Below are 16636 nucleotides of genomic sequence, written 5' to 3' on the forward strand. Positions count from 1 at the left end.
AAAAACCCCTCCATGAGGGCTCAGCATGTTTTAGGTTCTACCTGTTTGGAGGAGCGGGGCAAGTGGTGCAACAATATGGCAGGGGGTGTCTGCTGTCTCTTCCTCCCAGCCCTGTGAGAGTATTGTAACCGCATGTGTTTAATTCAGTTTTGGGTTATTCAGTGTAGCCCATGGCAGAGTGAATCCCCTGGCTAGAGTCAGTGGCTGGCATGAAGGCCATGGCACATTACTCTTTCAGGAGACAAGCTGTCAGGGAGACCTTAGGGAACCAGGAGGCTCAGGTTTAGAGGCCAGAATCCTGTTGTGTCTGATTTCTATAGCACAGATTTGTTACAATCAATTCTGAGAGATGTGGGAAGGAGGCAAACCTCACACCACACCCAATGGAATCATTCAGAGGGAATTCTGAGTTCTCTACAGTGGGTGATTTGACCCAGAAATCCCACACTATTACAATGTATAGTATGTATACTTCCTATTGAAAAGAGAGGAGTGACTTTCTATAAATATTCCCCCTCCTCCCACTGTATTCAGCAAATAACAGGCATTACACAGCTGAAAGAACAGTTGTTTTTATTGATATTTTTCATCAAAGAACACATAATGAGTTGGAGATGATTTTCATAGGCACAACAACACTCAAGGGTTTGGTACCATCATTGGGAAAATTCTGTGGTATAACTTTTGCATAATTCTACGGAAATCTATATTTATATTTCTTTATTATCTTGCCACTAAATGAATACTCACAAGAGGGAAGTAAACCATACAGCTCACCATAACTGGAAATTACAGCATAAAAAGCCATGAGCTATAACAAACTTTTCCCAAGTCTCAAATGTTATCTAGCATCAAGAGTTGCATTACAACTTTTCATTACAGTCATTTCTAAGTGCAATGTTTCATTCTAAATGCAGGTTTCATCTAATACTAGGTAGACAAATTCATAGGGAGCATAGTTCTGTGGCATAATTTCGTCTTAGCTCTTTAAAACTGAAAATTACATTCGGGGATGATCTGGTCCAGGGAATGAATGAGAGTGAGTGAAAGGGTAAAGTGGAGAGAAACTATCACTTTTAGTCCAGAGGGATACTCAAGGGAACCAAACTATGCTCTAAATCAAAATTAAGCCCTAGAATCCTGATCCTTAATATGGCAAATCCTTGGAAGGGATACACCAGGCATGACTCCTGCTATTACAGCAATCTGTCAACAAATTTGCCTCAATTCTTCCAGCTGGTTTGGCCCTACATCCTGCTCACACAAAAGTAAGTTTGCATGGAGAAGGCTTCTTCTGTCTGGACTATAAATCCATAAAAAATGGGTTAGCGCCAGAGCAGGGCCAAGCCGTGTGGTGTGGTCCCAGATCCCTCTCCCTGGCTGGAGCTCACGGGCTTAAAACGGCCGGATCCAGCCAGCAGGCCGTAGTTTGCCCATACCTGTTCTAACCACTTGGATCAACCTAGTTTACTGACCAAAGGCTAGTCCTGCCCTCTCTCTTTTAAACCAATGAGAACTTCCTTGCCAGGCATAACAGGAGGGGAGATATTTGGCATTCACTTGCTTTGTCCTTATAGCAAACAAAGGTCTGCAGCTTGAAAGAATACGAGTCATTTGCTGCCAGTGCTTTCAGGCACATGAATGATAGGCCAGAAGAGTAATTAAGATCTCTGATGTTTTTTAAAAATATCTCTGCTTAACAGATGAGAATTAAAAGTACAAGATCACAGAAACAAGCCATGCAGGAGAATTAAAAGTGATCATCTTAGAGGGGAATATTTGCACAAGTCTAAGAAGGGAGAGGCCAAGCTGGATGAGCAAGCAACTCAAAGAGGAGATTAGGAGAAAGCAGAAAGCTTACAGGGAGTGGAAGAAAGGCGGGATTAGCAAGGGAAGCTACCTTGGTGAGGTCAGAACACGTAGGGATAAAGTGAGGAAGGCTAAAAGCCGCATTGAACTGGACCTTGCAAAGGGAATCAAAACCAATAGTAAAAGGTTCTACAGCCACATAAATAAGAAGAAAACAATGAAAGAAGAAGTGGGGCCGCTATACACTGAGGATGAAATGGAGGTTAAGGACAACCTAGGCATGGCCCAATATCTAAATAAGTACTTTGCCTCAGTTTTTAATAAGACTAGTGAGGAGTTTAGCAATGATGGAGGGATGATAAACGGGAATGTGGATTTGGAGGTGGATATTACCGCGACTGAGGTAGAGGCCAAACTTAAACAGCTTGATGGGACAAAATCGGAGGGCCCGGACAATCTCCATCCGAGGATATTAAAGGAACTGGCGCGTGAAATTGCGAGCCCGTTAGCGAGAATTTTTAAGCAATCGATAAACTCGGGGGTAGTGCCGTACGACTGGAGGATTGCTAACGTAGTCCCTATTTTTAAGAAAGGGAATAAAAGTGATCTGGGTAATTATAGGCCTGTTAGCTTGACGTCTGTAGTATGTAAGGTCTTGGAAAAAATTTTAAGGGAGAAAGTAGTCAAGGACATAGAGGTCAATGGTAATTGGGACGAATTGTAACATGGATTTACTAAAGGTAGATCGTGCCAAACCAATCTGATCTCCTCCTTTGAGAAGGTGATGGATTACTTAGATAAAGGAAATGGGGTAGATCTAATTTACTTCGATTTCAGTAAGGCGTTTGACACGGTTCCGCATGGGGAACTGTTAGTCAAATTGGAAAAGATGGGGATGAATATGAAAGTTGTAAGGTGGATAAGGAACTGGTTAAAGGGGAGACTCCAGCGGGTAGTATTGAAGGGTGAACTGTCAGGCTGGAAGGAGGTTACTAGTGGAGTCCCTCAAGGATCAGTTCTGGGACCGATCTTATTTAACCTTTTTATTACTGACCTTGGCACAAAGAGCGGGAATGTGCTAATAAAGTTTGCGGATGACACAAAGTTGGGGGGTATTGCTAACACGGAGAAGGACAGGGATACTATTCAGGAAGATCTGGACCACCTTGTAAACTGGAGTAAGAGTAATAGGATGAAATACAATAGTGAAAAGTGCAAGGTCATGCACTTAGGGATTAATAATAAGAATTTTAGATATACGTTGGGAACGCATCAGTTGGAAGCGACGGAGGAGGAGAAGGACCTTGGGGTATTGGTCGATAGCAGGATGACTATGAGCCGCCAATGTGATACGGCTGTTAAAAAAGCAAATGCGATTTTAGGATGCATTAGGCGAGGTATTTCCAGCAAGGATAAGGAGGTGTTAGTACCGTTATATAAGGCGCTGGTGAGACCCCATCTGGAATATTGTGTGCAGTTCTGGTGTCCCATGTTCAAGAAGGATGAATTCAAACTGGAACAGGTCCAGAGATGGGCTACTAGGATGATCCGAGGAATGGAAAAACTGCCTTATGAAAGGAGACTCAAAGAGCTTGGCTTGTTTAGCCTAGCCAAAAGAAGGCTGCGGGGGGATATGCTTGCTCTATATAAATATATCAGGGGGGTTAACGTTAGGGAGGGAGAGGAATTAATTAAGTTTAGTTCTAACGTAGGCACGAGGACGAATGGGTACAAACTGGATATTAGGAAGTTTAGACTTGAAATTAGACGAAGGTTCTAACCATTAGGAGAATGAAGTTTTGGAACAGCCTTCCGAGTGAAGTAGTGGTGGCAAAAGACTTATCTGGCTTCAAGACTAAGCTGGATAAGTATATGGAGGGGATGTTATGATAGGATAGTTTAATTTGGGCAATTGATCTTGGATTATCACCAGATAAGTCTGCTCAATGGTCTGCGGGGAGATGTTGGATGGGATGGGAACTGAGTTACTGCAGAGAATTCCTTCTTGGGTACTGGCTGGTGAGTCTTGCCCACATGCTCAGGGTTTAGCTGATCGCCATATTTGGGGTCGGGAAGGAATTTTCCTCCAGGGCGGATTGGCAGGGGCCCTGGAGGTTTTTCGCCTTCCTCTGCAGCGTGGGGCATGGGTCGCTTGCTGGTGGATTCTCTGCAGTTTGAGGTCTTCAAAGCAGTTTTGAGGATTTCAATAACTCAGTCCTGGATTAGGGGTTGTATAAAAGTGGATGGATAGGGTTCTGTGGCCTGCCTTGTGCAGGAGGTCAGACTAGATGATCATATTGGTCCCTTCTGACCTATGAGTCTATGAGTCTATGAGAGGAGATGGAAAGCCCTCAAAATGATCCTGATGCCATCCAGATTCTATATTACATTTTAAGTCTTCATTGTACCTGCAAATACAACTAACACTGAAACAGTAAGGACTGAATTGTGGCAGTTATGCCGTATAGTGCTCTGCTTCAGGGGCAGCGCAGAGCGACATCACCCCAGAGGAAGAGGGGGGATTCTGCTCTTTTCTGCTCCTAGACAATTGTGTGGCCAGGGGAGAGGTCAGATCCCCATAACCCTCCCTCCTCCTTTAGAGTGGCGTGCACCCCAGGAGGCACTAAGGAGGAGGATTATGACTGTGACCAGCCACTATGCAGGGTACTGCAAGTCGGGGAGGGTTCTACTGCCCTCTACCACATCCCCTCCCACATGTGCGCTGCAGCCAGGCACATTTGGTTCTGTTTCTTTCTACCTGAAAATACAGGCTCTGTCATATTACAGTTTCTTAATCTTTAAATATACAAATTCTGTCAAGCAAAATCCAGTAATAACTTGGTTTAGGCTATACTATAAAAGAAATGAATACTTCCAAATTAACTAATTGCTGATTCTCTCTTGCATTCATGCACACACACACCAGTGGGGATCAGGATGATATAGGAAGTTTTAGTTAAGGAAAAAGTCTCTCTTACACATTTAAATACCCATATAAAACAAATTGTGGTTCTGTCAACTAATACAAGATGATATTCAATAAAGTTTCTGAAGTTCTTTTTTCATATACTTATGTGACATCCCTTCAGAAGTTTAACGATGCAGTACACAGACGAGCTCATCTTACCTCAGCAGAGTTGGATGATTTCTGGAGTAACTGTGTGCCTGCAAATCCATTTCCCCCAGTTGAATCAAAAATCTAAATTAAAACAAAACAAATGCACAGATAAATAATCAAACAAACTAAGTGCTATGTAACATATAAGGTTAGTTTCCAATGCAACTAAATCTCTTGTGCATAAACAAAGATGAAAGATAACAAAATTTCATTCCATCAACCAATCAACCTGAGAATAGATTATTTTTGCGACATATTACCATTTTATTTTGACTAGTGAACCCTGCACCAAGACTCCTCTTATGAGGCCACACACACATTCACACTCCCTCACTCTTATCTATCTATATACGGTGCTTATATCCACATGATAAGTTGTATTTATCTAGTATCTTCAAGTGGCAAACTAACCCTCTGGCCAACAGTTTCCAGTCCTAGTACCCTGTGAAATACCATATCATGTCAAATTATGTCACTATTATTTATAGAAATGCTATTCTAAATAAATGTTGTGGTTTTCTAAAACACATTCGCTTGGACTCACGTTGTAAGAGAAGCCTACCTTTATAGAAAGAAGGGTAAACAAAATAGTACCAATAACAAACAATGGTAGCTGAGTATTATCCCCACGTTAGAGATGGGAAACTGAGACATGGAGAAACTAAGGCTAAAGTTCTCAAAGTAGGGATAAAGCTTACCTAACTCACAGATGCTGGGAGGCTAAAAAAGCCATTCATGATTATGGATACACTCAGTTGCTATGGTGATTAGTGTCATATAGCATCTAGATAGACCTGTATACTTTATTCATGGCTTTGCCACTTGTAAGTAATAGGACCAACCCCCAAAAAGGCATATGAAAGCAAAACATAATTTTTAGCTCGCTTCTGATACCAGTAAAGTAGGACAATATCAGACACTAACTTCTTTGTTAGAAAAAGTGTCGGGTTTTGGTCATCCCAGATAATTGTCTTAAGATACAGAAGACAATCGCAAGCTCTCTTCTCTTGACATGTACACATGATGCAGTATTGAAATGTGAATAAACAGCAACACTTATGAACTTCCTTCCCCATGTTCCACTCACAGCTCTAATCAAAGTATCTTATTTGTATGACTTTTTTAAATAGCTTGCAACTTAGAATCAAAGAAACAGAAACTGTTTCTGAGACCAGGGATGATGTGAACCTTGCTATCACCCATCTGCCAGGATTCAGTTTCCATAACTGGTCGGTTTCTAAATAATGAGGGAAAAAAATACTATCTCCTTCATTCAATTTTATATTGGAAATCTTCCCAGGGTGGACTTTAAATTAATACCATGAAATAAAATTGGGCTGAAGATAAAAAAGAAGACTTTAAAAGGTTTGAGAGTATGCTATCTGACTTTCTGCTTAAAGTATTTTGAACCACCACACTCAATTTGAATTAAATCAATGAAAGCAAGAAGATTCAGAGGCAAGGCTGACATCCTCTTCTTAACTCACACTCTGATGATTAGGAACCACAGCACTCTGAACACAGCACTCACTCATGCCTTGCCTGCTCATCCCAAATTCCTACTGGATTCAACAGGTACACAAGGAAGGCAGGACTGGGCCCTGAATAGATCTATCTATATGGCTATGCAACTCTATGGCACACTGAGGGTCAGGAGTCAAAATTTCAGCCACCATTCTTAAATTCTTCACTTTTACGGACATGAGTCAGAGTTCTAGTATTACTGACACACAGTACTCAGTGTTTACTTTTCCTTAGTTTTACAGTAGGATTTTAAATAAAAAGTGAAGTAATTTTTAAAAAACCCACAAAATCTATGAAAACAGATTTATTTGGGGCCAGCTTGGCACTAATTCCCTGCAGTGAGGGTAATGAAAGGAGCATTTTGCCCAGATTGTTGCCTGCAAATCTGACCGTGGAGGCACCCTCCTCTCCATGTTTAGATTTCCCCTCTTCTGTTCAAAAAAGGAGGGAGATAGCTGCCTTGGTGACACAATCCCCCCCCTCTGAACTCTGTGAAGGCCTCTCCACAGGGTCTGGGGCATGAAGGGAAGTCATATAGAGTCAGGATAGGGAGGGATAGTGGGCAGGGGATGCACTGTGTCTCTTCCCAGCCCTGTAGATATTAGCCGGTCGGTCAGTCAGGCTTTGATCTCAGTCATTTCTTACTTACGTTCATCATGAAAGCACATCTCTCTGATATGCTGAAATCTGTCACTGTAGATAAATATTTACCCATTCAGAATATGAACTGCTAGACCATAAAACTCAGACACATTAACGCGCAATATTAAATCTATTACATCGGCTCTTGGGCTATTGTAATTATGAATATGGATGGGCATGTTTAAAAAGTCTGAAAGCAAATTACTGGTGTATTTGCCGCTGCCAATTTTCAAATGCTATATGATATGGGATTTCTGTTTATTAAAAGTAAAATGCAAGACTGGAGGAATAACAGAAGAATAAGATGGACTAATGAATGACCCACATAGCTGGTTTTACAAAATGAGCCCTACTGACACGGCAGGCACGCAGAAAGCTACGGAAAACAGTGGTGTTCTGAATGTGTGCATGAGCCTGCCTTTTTTATGACAGTTAAACAAAAGTTTCTGTCTGGGCTTTTTGAGATACCCCCACTCCCTCTCTCCTTTCCTTTACTGCCTGTACAATTCAGAAAAACCCTGCCAGATCCTCAACTGGTGCTAACTGAAGCAGGGGCGGCTCCAGGACACCAAGAGCGTGCCTGGGGCGGCAAGTCACAGGGGGTGCTCTGCCGGTCTCTGCGAGGGCGGCAGGCAGGCTGCCTTCGGCGGCATGCCTGTGGAGGTTCTGTTGGTCCCGTGGCTTTGGTGGACTTCCCGCAGGCAGCCGCCGAATCCGTGGGACTGGGGACCTCCCGCGGGCACATCACCAAAGGCAGCCTGCCTGCCGTGCTTGGGACGGCAAAATACCTAGAGCCACCCCTGAACAGAAGTAACTCCACTAAAGTCAGTGGAGCTGTGCAGATTTATGCCAGCTGAAATTCTAGCCCCTCAAGTCATCACATCCTTCCCTCTCTGGCTGAAGGAGCACCGGAGCCTAAGCTCTCCTCAAGACCCAGCAGGGCTGCTTTGCATGTCCACCACATGAGGTCATTCCAAAGTGTTGCTTGCAGGGATCTCCACCTCCCCTTGCGGAGTGCACTGCCCTCACAACACTCCCAGGCCCTGCTTGTCTAAAGCCACTGACTTTCTACTCCAGTGGGTCAGAATCTCTCTTATTCAGCAATGTACACATAGCAATAGGAACTTATTTTCAGTACTGTCATTTACAAGCCTTTTAATAATTTTAAACTGGCATTTACCTGAGTTACTGAAGGTCGTTTTTCTTTCCCTTTTCTTGCCAAAGTGTCTAGTCCTTTGAGTGAGGAAAATAAGCCCTTCTTACTTCGTACCCTCTGTGACAGAGACAGCGTTCGTTTCCTGAGAGCAGTCTCATCCCTGGAGCAGATCTGTTACACATACATACAAGCCTTCACATCTCGATCACATAACAGCAAGATAACTCCAAAATAATTATAATGAGGCATCAAATGAGGGTTATTTCAGTTTGTCTCAACATAGTCCCAAACCTTCTGCACCGCTGCTCCTTTTTTTATTAATACAAAGTGACAATTGAAGAATAAGCTGTAAAAAAAAGTCAAGGTAGGGAAGATACTGAGAAAATATTGCTCTGCCCAACAACAAGCTAGTGCTAGTACAAGGCTGAAAACTGTGCGACTGAAGAAGTTATTGCAAAGATCCTGAGGAATAATGATAAGTCATGATTTAGATGTTAAACTCCTCAAGGAAGGAAGGCACACAAAAGTCTCGAGCATGCAAGATAATAGCATATTGTCACACCGCACTATTAGCAAATAGTAACACTAGCCACATGGGCAAAAAGAGAGAGAGAGAGCGCGCGCACATGTGCAAGAGAGAAACATAGTCCTTTGTCTGTGACAGAGCTTGCCTTAATATTTCAAGGTGGACCTTCAAAATTCTTTCACCCTCATTCTCTACCACACCAAACGTGATCCAGTCCTGCTCATTGTGATCAGCCTTAGGATTTTTGGCAAGGGTTTGAGAGATGAGGGAAGATTCTCAGATGGTGCAAACTATGGTAGGTCTGTTGAAACTGCTATGGATCCGCTCTATTATTCTTTGCACACTGACAACAAGATTTTCAAAAGTGTCTAATGATTTTGGATACCCCCCTCAACTTTTGGGGGCACAATTTGAGACACTGTAAAGAGGTCTGATTTTCAGATGGAGGGTGGTTGGCAAAATCAAGCTCTTTTAAGCTGTTTTAAGATGAGTGGCTCAACACTGATAGGCCCAAAATCACTTTTAAAAATATTAACTCCAGCCCTCATGCCAATTTAATGTATTTAATTTTATATAAAAGTTCATCTGTGAATTTAAGGGAGAAAAAAAATCACTGTGGCAAACCTTCCACAATGATAAGTTGACACTTTCAAGCCCATCTCTGCAAAGAAGAGAGTCAGAAACTTACATGGTGGTCTTTTTGTTTTAAATGAAAGCTGAGATAAGCCTCAACATTTCGGAGTCCCCAAATCGGACGCGAAAGAAAGCATGGCCCAATGCTTCAAGGTCCCAAAGTCTGTCTCTGGGCAAGATAATTCCTAAACATTTAGAGTCTGCGAACTAACAGGGATTCTTTGGCAGCTGGTGGGTTTGGCACTGTGTGTGAGCGTGTCTATGTTAGTTTCCCTGGCTTTACTCTTCATACAACTAAATTACTAGTGATAAGGTAACTAGACCTTTCTATAACACAGTCACAAAGTGCAGTCACACTCACCAGTGCATGGAAGGAGGAGACTGAGAAGATGCCCAGCCTCCCCAGTGCCAGTTTTGAAGGACGGCTTGTGGCAGCCAGAAGGCTCTTCGGGTTTGGTAACTCTCCACCTTGTAGACTTGCCAGGTAGCAGCGCATCCTGAAGAGGTCCATGTTAAATTTCTCTAGATTCTGCTCCCATTGCTGGATCTATTTAGATATGAACAGGGACAATTAGAGGAAAAAATGTTTTTGTGGGTCTCGTTGAAAATGTGAGCTCTTCCACAAATGTCTAGTAAATTACTTTCATCTGGAGATATATGGATTGGATTAGTTTTCCCCCTGCCAAAACACGTTCAGTCATATTGTGTTACAACAACTCAAAAAATGGCTTGAAATAAAACAAAGCTGGTGGTCCTAAATATATACTGACAAGATGAATGGATCGTGGGTAGCCTGATTCCCACAGAAGCAATTACATAAAAACAAATCCTTGCGGTTCAAGAAAATTGATTAATTTTGTTTCCTACATTTTTATGAGCTTAGATTCTATGTTTGGTTGCCTAAAAGTAAAGCTGCATGACTCAGCAAAATCAATCACCCAAGAAGCAACGTTGAGGGGGTTTGCTGGTCTTTTAGTGCTCTTCCCTTTGAATCCCCCATTCCTAAAGAAGAGGTAGCAACTGGTAACACCAGCATGTCTGGGTCTTACTCCTATTAACAGGTAAACCATTTCCTATACCGAATCATCTGTAAATGTGAATTAAATACATTATAAGCCTTATATACAATAGAGAGCCTGCTGCAGTGAAGAGTGTGTTTGCTTAATACAATATAAAAATATTTAAATATCTAAATACACACACACACACACACACGCTTGCTGAGAGTCCAATTTTTAAACTAAACTAGGCACCCAAATCCTAACCTGAGAAGTTCAAAGGTGAATAAATGTTAATTTAAGGTGTGCACTTATACGAATAAAATTTCAAACTGAAGATCCAAATGCTGGACTGGATACTGAACGTAAGTACCCAAACCTGAAACCTGGGCTTTTGTGTGTGCATGCGTGCGTGCACATGCAATGTATGTGGGCCAGATTTTGCCCTCAGTTACACTGGTGTAAAATTCCTTGATTTAGAGAGTGTAAGTACAGGTAGAATCAGGCTACGTGTGTATTATATATTGCATTACATTACATGACTCAACAGAAAAAAGAGCAGCCGTATTTTGCAAGCTAACCATGGCCACACTTAGGCCTAGTCTATACTAGAAAATTGGTCAGGGATGTGAAAAATCCACCCCCTTGAGCAGCAGAGTTATGTTGACCTAAGTCCCCATGATGATAGCGCTAGATCACTAGAAGAATTCTTCCATCGACATAGCGACTGCCTCTTGCGGAGGCAGATTACCTGCACTGATGGGAGAATCAACTGCTGTAGGCAGTGTCTACACTGAAGCACTATAGTGGCGCAGCTGTGCTGCTGTAGCATTTTATATGTAGCCATACCCTTAGAAAAATGCTATCATCTGAATTCTACAACTATTAAAAACTCAATCTGGACAAGTACCTTTCAATCATTTATTGCCCACAGGACAAGCTGATAACATGGGTATAAAGTTCTAGGTGCACCAACTGACTAACACATTTGGTTTGAAGTGAAATCAGATCAGTTTCCTTGTCATGTCACCAAATATCAGAAAGAAATTAATGGACTTCCTTTCCTAGTTTGTTACACTGCTAAATTCTGCTGGCTCCTTCTGAATGCTGCTCTCCCCAATATACTTCAGGAAGAGTGCACATAGGTAGTTAAGTATGGCTTCAGGAAAACACTGGAACAACCATATTTTCTTGATAGACAACTCAATTTAATTTCAAGGTCATCCACAGACAAGTCACCCTTTCCCAGTCCTTAATGCTTTATGAGTGACACAACCACAAGTGATGTAACCAAGGAAATGATTCAATAATAAAAAATAAAACAGATCATTCTGAATAAGCTACGCAATATCCTAATTTTTGCAATCGGTTTTTCATTTCTGTTTAACTTGCTAATAGCTCTCTGAGTTGTGAGACTGCTTTTCTACTGCCCTGCTGCCTTATTTCTTACACATTTCTTAGGGCTCATCTACATCACTAATTTTTGCAATGGCGTTTGAAAGCACAATAAGTCCTGTTGGTATAAACCCTGCTTTACAATAGTGTAGCACACCTGCCTGGGGGGAGTGTAGCTTCACCAGTGCAAAAACACTTCAGGTAGACAAGTCTTGAGTGACAGCTACATGCTGGCCTGAGACACTAGAGGTTCCAAATACATTATTCATTCTGAAGGAGTGAGATATGCTGCAGTATGTTTCATGCACACCCTTTTTTGTTTTCTCCAAATGTTTGTTTTAATGCCTGTGCTCCATTGAACAGGAAAATGACCATTTCCCACGGTAATTAATTTTTTAAATTCTCTTTCTTGCTATTGCAATTATTCCATAAGTAGAGGTACCACAGAAAGTCTCCTGTAACAGAGCTACCAGTGTTGGGGAGTACTGTCTTTTTTTCCCCCCCATCTCCTGCAGACAACAGAAAGGGCTCAGTTCACCACTGCATTGTTTCAGTTTTATGCTGGTGCAAGTCTGTTAATTTAATGGGTGAAAAAAATGGAGTAATGTAGGAGTAAATCAGGCTTCTTATCATAAAGAAAGAGGAGTGATGGCGGTGGTAGGAGCTGTACTGCAACTGAGTGAGGAGCCACTAAATGTTCTGGATTCACTTTGAGTTCCTCATTGATCATTCCTCCACTGCTCCCCTCACACACGTTCACAAACATAAAGCTGGCACCATTATTACACGTCAGAGTTATCTGCTTCTCAGGCTTCTTAAAAAAAGAGTCAAAGAGAGAGCCTCCAATTTTTCTGTGACATACCATCTCAGAGTATCCTTGATCAGAAAAACTTTGTGTTATGTAAATCCAGAAAGAAAAAAAAAACTTTGAGTGTTATTCTCTGAAAAATGTAGTTTTAGGTCACAAAGAAGAGATACACAAATGTACACAAAAAGACAGAGATACCCTTCACATAAGGAAAATACCTAGTGTAGTCTCACCAGAAACAAAACTTTTAAACACATGTATATATGCTTGTGCATAAATCCTTCAAGGAACTCTTCCCCTCACCACACCCCCTGGATTTATTTTATGATTGTTCTTTATTTTAAGCTTCCCTTTACTTCAACTCCTTTCACCAGACACCCTTAATATGACACTTTTCCATCTACCTCTACTTCAGGGATGAGGTAATATAGTATGTGGTTCAACAGTCTTCCCTCTCCATACAATGACACCCACAGAATGAAAGTGTGTTGCAAGCTTTCCACAACAATAAAAACCTCAGGTCTGTCTTTTCACATAGGGTGGGTATGTCTACACTGCAGCTGAAAGGTGTGATTCCCAGCCAGGGTAGAAGTACATGCATAAGCTTTGCTCAAAATAGCACTGGCACAGACAGCAGCTTGAGCTAGCCTCCCAAGCGCATACCTGGGGTCTTGGATATGGTTGTACTTGAGCAATTAGCCCAAGCTGTAGCACAAGCTGCTGCAGTCACACTGCTATTTTTAGCATGCTACCTTGAGCAGAGTTAGCCTAAGTCTAGACCCGCTGGGAATTACACCTCCCAGCTGCACTGCAGACACAGCCCTAGAATGGAATTTTCAAAAACGTTCAGCTGTTGCCTATGTCAGCTCCCATGGTAGTCATGGGAGTTTTCAAAGGAGGCAAAGTTAGGCTGAGTCTGAATATATTTGAAAATCCCACATTTAACAAACAGAGTTGGGATTTTCCTGGACACTCGGGGAGTTAGGCCCACCAACTCTCAGAAAAGCATGGAGTTTAGGCACCAAAGTTCCTTAAACTCCTTTGAAAATCCCACATAAGCTTTCCTACAGAAATGTATTTTAAATAAATATAAGCAAAAATTGGGGAGGGACAGGAAGAGATGATGCAAGGATCTTCTGGAGAAAGGATTCCATGACTGTGTTTATTTATCAGCCATGCAGGATGTTAGCTAATCAACTCCAAAAGCACCAGTAATCATGATGTTACATTTAATGGCATTAGCAAAAGCTGTGGGCAGGGAATTTCAGGGATTGTCTTGTAGTCTTATCAAAACCAAGGATGTCTGGAACCAATTGGAGACTGTGAACTAATACCAGCTGCTACTTGTCTAAACCTTTTAGATGACAATAATTCTCCCTGCCCATGACTGATACACTTGAAGACTAAAGGGGAAAACTTACAATCTAAAAAGCAACAACTTCAAAGTAAAACACATCCTGGTCCAACATGTTAATTACAATCCATGGGCTAGCAGCTACAATCCTGACTCTGCTTTTAACTTGAATGAGGCAAATATCCCATTGATTTCAGCCTGAGTTAAGACTAGACGATTTAACCCCATCATGCACATACACAATGGCCCCTACTTCTAAATTTAAGACAAGAGGTTAAAAAAAAAAAAAAAAAAAAAAGTCAATGCAACAAACAATAGCAGGGAATGGAAGGAGGAGAAGAATGATAATAGGTACAGTAGGTGATTACATATAGGATAGGCTAGCTAAACAGACTTGATGGTTCTGAGACGTTAAATAAATAAATACAATTAAATAAATAAATAAATACAATTAAATAAATAAATAAATAAATAAATAAACAAACAAACAAACAAACAAACAAACAAAAATAAATAAATAAATAAATAAATAAATAACCATACACAACACAACAGAAAACACTTCTGGCCATCCACCCAGCCATTATCAATTGTAGGAGAGGACAGTCAGATTGCCTGGCCACATGGCAAGCTAGAATTTTTCCAGGTAACTGCAAGTATTTTGTTCATAATAGTAAATGTTTTGGTTGATAGCTGGAGATCTTCAAAGCCAACTAGGAGGAGTTGGATGCTCAATTCCCATCAACAGCATCCAAGTCTCATTGGTTTTAAAATCTCAGCCAGAGGTTATAAGTCTCCTTGAATAAGTGGGTGTTGGAAAGGGAGTTAAAAGAGGACAGGGATTGGCATTGTATACATTATGGTCAGAAACAGAGGTCCAGTTTCAGAGAGGGAGAAAAACAAAGGGAGCATCCACGTAAGTGCCTTGAAAGAAAAAAAAATGAAACAAAGGCAGAAAGATAGAAATGAGATAAATTGTGGCAGATCTTGAAGACGTGGATGAGATACTTGAATGATTTAGGCTGAGAGTCGCTAGAGGAATTGTAGAGTGGTTGAACATGGTTAGAGTGCTAGGCAAGATAGATTATTTTTGCAGCAGATTCCTGGACTGGGGAGGAAGAAGTTTCAACAGCTGAGGTGCAAGAGGAAGGAGGAAGAGAAAGGATTTGGGAAGCAAGGACTGCTCTTAGATCACTAGGAGAAATGGCTCCTAGGTCAGAGAAAAATCTATTAAGAAACTGGAAAACAACTAAAGGGTAAAAAATATATGACATCCTTATAGCATGAGATGAGCTAAGATGCTGGCACTGTTCATATCTGTGCTAATTTATCAACCTATAGGATCGGCTACAGGACTGAAATGTATGTAAATAGTTAACAGATAAGGGCCTAAAGTGATACTGAAAGATATTTAGATACCAACTCTCACTGATTTCTGTGGGAGTTAGGTGCCCAAATACCTTTGAGGATCTGGTCCAAAATGCCAATCGATGCTAGTCACGAATAGGTTTGATTATTCCTGGCTTCTTGAATGCAGCTCTTTACATGGAGCTCTGAGAAGGATCATTTTAGGTAGGGAAAGCCCAGTGTAACAAAAACCATCTCCACACAAATGGTTGAAATGGGGTGTCAGAAGTAAGAGCTGACTCGTATGCAGAGGGGACAAATACAGACAAAACACACTTAAAGATTGCTTTAAATACTCTCACATGAAAAAGCTTTGTGCTCACAAAGACTGAGTCAGAGTTACAAAAAGAATAAAAATCCTTGACGCATGATATGATTTTAAAACAAATTCTGCCCATTGCCCCAAACAAAGCGAAAGGAGCCCAGGTAAAGGTGAGGAGAGGGAAAAGATTTGTCCAACACTTCAAACTGATGTGATTTTTTTCCCCATACACAAAACACTGTGCTCCTTGCTAACAGAAATGACTGCAACAGGACTACTTGCATGAGTAAGAAGTGCAGGATTTTGCCCTGAGACTTTTTTCCGTACAGAATGCATCTTTAGAAGCTGATCTGGGGAACCTACTGTGGCCCCATAGATTTAAAAGGAAAAATCCCTGCAGTTTTATAGAAACAGCTTTTTGACCACATTACAAACACAAAAAACTCTTTGCATTCCATTCTTCAGTTCTCAGACACAATCCATATTGCACCCATCTGGATGAATGAGTCACTCACTATCAGGGGACTGTGAAAAGATCTTTTTATTTTGTCATGTGTTCCTACAGAGAACTTAAAGCAGCAACTATGGCACTCTTCCAGGAATTTGTATAACATAAGGGTTACTTCAGCTATCACTAGAATTTTGAAATCAAAGAGATGAAATATGAAAGAGAACATAGTAAAACAACATTAATGTAAAATCAATAGTATCCTTTATTTACCATTCTGTCTAATAAGTTAAGAAACATTAAAGAAAATATCCTGAAATAACAAGAAGAATACACAGGAAGGAAAAACTACAGACAGCTAGCTTTTTCCAATCAATGTCACTTTCTTATCGCTGGAAGTACAGATGTCCAGAATATTTCCCATATTGACCACAGTATGGAAAGGAGTCATCATTTCAGGGTCATTGCACCAGCGTCAAGGCCCTGATTCTGTAAGGCACTAGGCATGTGCTCAACTTCAGGCAAGTGAGTAACCCCATTGAACTATTTATATGCT

General features: G+C 41.2%; 1 protein-coding gene across 1 annotated transcript in view; it reads right to left on the reverse strand.

The window, feature by feature from the left end:
- The window catches only part of TIAM2 (TIAM Rac1 associated GEF 2), a 126330-nt gene that overhangs the window by 82509 nt on the left and 27185 nt on the right, over positions 1-16636 (reverse strand). The window contains exons 6-8 of the mRNA XM_050949637.1: positions 9770-9955; positions 8274-8420; positions 4937-5008 (exon numbers count right to left, since the gene is read on the reverse strand). Of these exons, the coding sequence (XP_050805594.1) occupies positions 4937-5008; positions 8274-8420; positions 9770-9955 (405 nt within the window). The remainder of the gene's footprint in view (positions 1-4936; positions 5009-8273; positions 8421-9769; positions 9956-16636) is intronic.

Source organism: Gopherus flavomarginatus, chromosome 4 (genome assembly GCF_025201925.1).
Source record: "Gopherus flavomarginatus isolate rGopFla2 chromosome 4, rGopFla2.mat.asm, whole genome shotgun sequence".
NCBI classification, from domain to species: Eukaryota; Metazoa; Chordata; order Testudines; family Testudinidae; genus Gopherus; species Gopherus flavomarginatus.